Genomic DNA, 6,461 nt, shown 5'->3' with positions numbered 1-6,461 from the left:
CCCGCCTCGGCCTCCCAAAGTGCTGGGATTACAGGCTTGAGCCACCGCGCCCGGCCTTCGTGTAAGGATTCTTTTACCCAACATCATGTTTTTGAGACTCATCCATATTGTTGCATGTATCGGCAGTGGTGTTCATTTTTATCGCAGAGTAGTATTCCATTGAGTGAAGAGACCGCAGTTTATCCATTCACATGTCGTTGATACCTGGATTGTTATCAGTTTTAGTCTATGACGAACAAATCTGCTATGAACATTCTTACACAGTTCTTTTGGGCAAATACCTAGCAGCCAAAATACTGGGTCATAGGGTACGTGTATGTTCACCTTTATAAAATACTGCCAGACCTTTTTTCCAGATGGGGTTGTACTATTTTACACTTTCTCCATCCATTGCAGCTGTTCAGTATCCTCACCAGCCCTTGGTGTTATCAGTCTTTTTAATTCTCACCATTCTGGTGGGTATGAAATGGTATCTCATTGTGTATTTGTTTCTTTTTTTTTTTTTTTTGAGACAGAGTCTCACCCTGTTGCCCAGGATGGAGTGCAGTGGTGCAATCTCAGCCCACTGCAACTTCCGCCTCCCGGGTTCAAGTGATTCTCCTGCCTCAGCCTCCCGAGTAGCTGGGATAACAGGTGCTTGCCACCACACCCAGCTAGTTTTTGTATTTTTAGTAGAGATGGGGTTTCACCGTGTTGGCCAGGCTGGTCTTGAACTACTGACCTCAGGTGATCTGCTCGCCTCAGCCTCCCAAAATGCTGGGATTACAGGCGTGAGCCACTGCGCCTCAGTTTCTTTTTAATTTAGAAAGGTCAACATCTAATCCTAAGAGAGATGACAGCATGTTTCTTCTAGGACCTGAAGACACAAAGCCAATGATTTGATCAATCCTTGTAAATTTTCCTATTTTAATTTAAAATGGGGAGGACAAAGGAGAAGGGGGAAGAGAGTTTTCTAAGGGAGTTGGTGAACAGGGCCTGTGGGGATGGAATCCTGCTCCTTTTCTTCAGGACATATGTGTGGGGTCACCTGAAATGTGTCAAGGGTTCTTACAGTTTGGGACCAGTAGTGCCAGCCCTCCAAGTCTTGCAAGCAGCCCCATTTCCTGCTGCTGCAGGTCTGTGTCTTCTGAGATTTCCCTTCTTAGTTGCAAAGCTGTGGGTTTCCTGCCTGTGGTCGTGAACTCAGGAGGCTCCTGGGCTGATTTGTTGGGATGGAGGGTCCTGGGGGTGGGTCCACCTTTCTCCTCACATGCTCTCAGTGAAGAACCGAAGTCCTTCCTCTGTGAAATGGGAATAACACCCTCCTGTGTCCATCTCCCATGGTAGCTATGAGGATCAGAAAGAAATGCATCTGAGAAAGGGGAGGACATGCAAACGGCGTTCCTGGTAGGAGATGGGGAGGTAGGCCATGTTCTCCCGAGGCTGAGTCACTCAGTCACACACTCTTTCTCTCCAGGAGTCCGCTCAGAATTTGATCAGATCGACACATCCAACCCAAACTGTGTGGTAATCGCAGATGCAGGAGAAAGCTTTTCTTATCAAAACATGAATAGCGCCTTCCAGGTGCTTATGGAGCTGGAGAGTCCTGTGCTCATATCACTGGGAAAAGGGTAAGTTGGCTCTAGGGAGAGTCACTTCTCATTGCTTTGCCCATGCCAGTCTCTGGCTTGTGGAATCAGGCAGAGAAGGAGGCAGAAGGGGGTGTGGGGGGAGCACCGGTGACCTTCGTTGCCCTCCCTCCCTTTTTCATGCTTTCTCTCTTCATTTCTTTATTCCTCTCCTTTAATCATTTCTTTAGGGAATAGGAGCACTCCGTCTTCAGGAGCTGGTTGATCAAGCTTCCATATGCAGTCTAGACTAGAAGGGCGCATCATTGCAGGTGGAGACCCCTGGAGACCTCAGAGGCCAAGTGTTGATTGTCCCAAGTTTAGAGTAAAGAAGGAGAAGATATATTTGCATTGGATGTAGCAGGGTGTTGGAGGATGCTCTCAGGGGTTACCTAATTAGTGAGAAGCAGGCTTGCGGCCCCATCGGCTCCAGTCTGAGCAGCCACAGTCAATGTCTGGCCCCAGATCCCTGCCTTTGTAAAGTTGTGATTTTGTGATCTGTGTTTTGTCTGGTCCTCTAGCAGGTGCCCTGCCATCTCTTTCTTAAACTAAAGTGTTGGTTATTTTTAACGTTTTTCTTATACTGAGATAGCACATGTTCATTGAAGAAAAATTAGACAATACAGATGAGCAGAAGAAGAAACCAGAAAGTATATTTAGTCCCACTGCACAAGGAGAACACCTGTCACTATTCTGGTGTATGTCCTTGCAAGTGGCTTCCTGTGCGAATACTCCATTACGGATGGGGGTTTTCACAACATTGGTGTCACACTTGACCTTGTTTTGTCACCTGTTTTTTATTGTTCACCAAACAATATTTGTGAATGACTTAGCATGCAGAAAATGAGCATGTCTTGGGGCGTGGTTATCTATCGTGTGGCTATCTTATAATTTTTATTTATTTATTTGTTTATTTAGAGACAGTGTCTCGCACTGTCGCCCGAGCTGCAGTGCCGTGGTGCGATCTTGGCTTGCTGCAACCTCCACCTCCCAGGTTCAAGCGATTCTTCTGTCTTAGCCTCCTGAGAAGCTGGGACTACAGGTGTGCACCACCACACCAGGCTAATTTTTGTATTTTTAGTAGACATGGGATTTCACCATGTTGGCCAGGATGGTCTTGATCTTCTGACCTCATGATCTACCAGCCTCAACCTCCCAAACTGCTGGGATTACAGGTGTGAGCCACCACACCCGGCCTCTTATAATTTTTTTTTCTTTTTTTTCTGGTTATAAGTTTATTCAATGCAAAATAACCCTCTCCAGTTGTACTGAGGTGGCTAACCACGTCCATGACCAAATACGCCTCTAAACTGGAATTCAGTTGCTGACCCAGCCCCAGCCCCAGTTTTCTCATCAGCACCAGGAGACACAGCCCTCCATCTGTGGGTGTCTCTCCCCGTCTGTGGGTGTCTCTCCCCGTCTGTGGGTATCTCTCTGTCTGTGGGTGTCTCTCCCCGTCTGTGGGTGTCTCTCCCTGTCTGTGGGTGTCTCTCCCTGTCTGTGGGTGTCTCTCTCCGTCTGTGGGTGTCTCTCCCCGTCTGTAAGTGTTTCTCCCTGTCTGTGGGTGTCTCTCCCCATCTGTGGGTGTCTCTCCCTGTCTGTGAGTGTCTTTGCTGGCTTCCCTTCTTGTGGGCCTTGCAGGTTGGTCATGCTCCAGACCTTTAGGTCGCAGCCTGCCAGTCTCCCGACAGCTGTGGCATGGGGTGGCGGACACGCTCCCCAGGGGCAGAAAGAGGTAATCACAGAGATTCTGGATGCCGGTGTGGGTAAGGTACCAGTGGAAGTGTCTCCAGGCAGCTTGTTCCTGCACACAGCCTCGGGACTTGAGAGACTGTGTGGCCTTCATGATGTGAAGGTTGGGCACATTCTCATCTACCAGCTCTGGGTCTTAGGCAGGTGGACATTCTTCTCGGCCACCACGACTCCCTCCTTAAAAAGGAGTTCATGCCGGGCGCGGTGGCTCAAGCCTGTAATCCCAGCACTTTGGGAGGCCGAGGCGGGTGGATCACGAGGTCAAGAGATCGAGACCATCCTGGTCAACACGGTGAAACCCCGTCTCCATTAAAAATACAAAAAATTAGCTGGGCATGGTGGCGCGTGCCTGTAATCCCAGCTACTCAGGAGGCTGAGGCAGGAGAATTGCCTGAACCCAGGAGGCGGAGGTTGCGGTGAGCCGAGATCGCGCCATTGCACTCCAGCCTGGGTAACAAGAGCGAAACTCCGTCCCAAAAAAACAAAACAAAACAAAAAAAAAGATTTAAAAAAAAAAAGGAGTTCATAAGTCGGGTACAGTGGCTCACACCTGTAATCCCAGCGCTTTGGGAGGCCAAGGTGGGCAGATCACCTGAGGTCAGGCATTTGAGATCAACCTGCCTAATGTGGCAAAACCTTGTCTCTACTAAAAGTATAAAAATTAGCTGGGTGTGGTGTCAGGTGCCTATAATCCCAGCGACTCGGGAGGCTGAGGCAGGAGAATTGCTTGAATCTGGGAGGCAGATGTTGCAGTGAGCCGAGATCGCGCCACGGCACTCCAGGCGGGGTGACGAGAGGGACTGCGTCTCAAAAAAAAAGGAGTTCATAAATGGCAATCTGGTTCTTCTTAGGCACCAGCATCTCTGCAGCTGTAGGGGTGGGGCCGGGGCCGGGTCTGGAAAGCGGATTTTTCTAACCAATCCCTGCTGACGGGCCTCTGGGCTCTCCCTGGATTTTCGCCGCAGTCGGGCTGTGATGAGCATCTCGTTGCATTTCGGATGATGTCTCTGGATACAGTTACAGAACGCGTATTTTTGAGGCGCATGAGGCATGCTGCCAAGTTGTTTCCAGAAAGCTACACAGATTGGTTCTGCACAGCCTAGAATTCTAGAATCACAGGCCCCTGAAGTTGCAAGGACACTTTGGAGTGTCTGCCTCAGCTTCTCACGAAGTGTGGGAATTGCGAGGCCACGGTGGAGGAAGTGTTTTCCAGCTTCGGTGCCTCTGGTGACAGCGCGCCTACCTCTGCTTGCTGCACAGGGCCAGCTGATGGAACAGACAGGGAAGGACTTTTTATCTGGCCACTGGCAACTGCCACGCACTTGATGTGCCCCACTTTGTGTAATTTTGACCACAACCCTGTGTGCTCTGGGCAGGTCAGTGGCATTTTGCGAGTGGGGTGTTGAGGCCACAGGAGGTGAGCTAAGCTGCTGTCCCCCAGCTGCTGAGTGCTGATAGGACCAGGAACGCCACTTAGCATGGCCGATCCCAGACCCTGTGCTTGTCACCTCTAAGCTACATTCTAGAGCAGACTTTTCACCCAGATAAGCCTTAAATGTGAGCCGGGCACGGTAGCTCACGCCTGTAATCCCAGAACTTTGGGAGGCCGAGGTAGGCAGATCACCTAAGTTTGAGACCAGCCTGGCCAACATGGTGAAACCCTGTCTCTACAAAAATACAAAAATTAGCCAGGCGTGGTGATGCATGCCTGTAAAACCAGCCACTCGGGAGGCTGAGGCAGGAGAATCACTTGAACCCAGGAAGCAGAGGTTGCAGTGAGCCGAGATTGCGCTATTGCCCTCCAGCCTGGGCAGCAGAGCGAGACTCCATCTCGAAAAACAAAAGACAAAACCTTAAATGTATTTTCGAGGCTGTGTTTAAAAATGGGGAGATTTTACACAAAATACCCAGATTTCTGGATTCTCCTGAAGCATCAGAAGATCTGACAGTACCGAGCCTCACATTCCTGCACATGCTGCGATGTAGCTGGAGCCACTGACTCCTTTGGCTCCAGTTTACCACAGACCCCACCCCGCCCTGTTGTCCATCTCCAGATGGCAGAGTCAGCTACCATTTATTGTGTTCCGTTTGTTGTTTTCATAGAGAAGTATTTCTTCACGCTGTGTCTCTGTCCAAAATGGGCAAGTGAAAGATGTTTCAAGAAATAAAAGAGGATTTTCTTGTTAGTGACTAAAAGTTTCTAGTCTGTTTATCATATAATAAAATGTGTCCTGTGTGGGGTCAGGGTCCTTAGAGAAGCCGAAGCTACGGGTTATAGCTATAGAGAGAGATTGATTGTGAGGCCTGGCGAGTCCAAAGTCTGCAGGGTAGGGCTGGCAGGCTGGGACTCCGGAAGGAGCCGCGGCAGAGTCCTGAGGCCATCTGTCTGCTGGGGAAATTCTTGATCCGGGAAGGTCAGTCTTTCTTCTAGTAAAGCCTGCAACTAGTTGTATGCGGTTCAAATGTTAATGTCATCCAAAAACCTCTTCACAGAAACATCCAGAATAATGTTTGATCACGTATCTGGGCACCGTGGCCCAGCCAAGTTGGCATGTAAAATTAATCGTTGCAGTCACTTTTTAAGATAGAGTCTTGCTCTTGTCACCCAGGCTGGAGCAAAATGACACGATCTTGGCTCACTGCAACCTCTGCCTCCTGGGTTTCGGTGATTCTCCTCCCTCAGTCAACCAAGTAGCTGGGATTACAGGCGCACGCCACCACGCCGGGCTAACTGTTGTATTTGTGGTAGAGACGGGGTTTCACCATGTTGGCCAGGCTGGTCTTGAATTCCTGACCTCAGGTCATCCACCCGCCTGGGCCTCCCAATGTGCTGGGATTACAGGCATGAGCCACCATGCTCGGCAACACCTTTTTCTTTAAAGACGTTTCATGCTGAGCTTGGTGGCCATCGCCTGCAACCCCAGCACTTTGGGGGGCTGAGATGGGAGAGAGCTTGAGGCCAGGAGTTCGAGACCAGCAGGGCAACATAGTGAGATTCCAGCTCTACAAAAAAGAAAAGCAGGCCGGGCGCGGTGGCTCACGCCTGTAATCCCAGCACTGTGGGAGGCCGAGGCGGGTGGATCACGAGGTCAAGAGATCGAG

General features: G+C 50.0%; 1 protein-coding gene across 2 annotated transcripts in view; it reads left to right on the top strand.

Moving 5' to 3' along the window:
- Positions 1–6,461, top strand: part of LOC108282091 (phospholysine phosphohistidine inorganic pyrophosphate phosphatase) — a 152,300-nt gene that overhangs the window by 25,467 nt on the left and 120,372 nt on the right. For both annotated transcript variants that reach the window (XM_017497857.1, XM_017497856.2), the window contains exon 3: positions 1,457–1,610. In XM_017497857.1, the coding sequence (XP_017353346.1) occupies positions 1,457–1,610 (154 nt within the window). The remainder of the gene's footprint in view (positions 1–1,456; positions 1,611–6,461) is intronic.

The sequence above is a fragment of the Cebus imitator genome, unplaced genomic scaffold (assembly GCF_001604975.1).
Source record: "Cebus imitator isolate Cc_AM_T3 unplaced genomic scaffold, Cebus_imitator-1.0 Scaffold235, whole genome shotgun sequence".
Lineage (NCBI taxonomy): Eukaryota > Metazoa > Chordata > Mammalia > Primates > Cebidae > Cebus > Cebus imitator.
The sequence above is the reverse complement of the archived record's forward strand: the minus strand, read 5'-3'. Positions and strand labels throughout refer to the sequence as shown.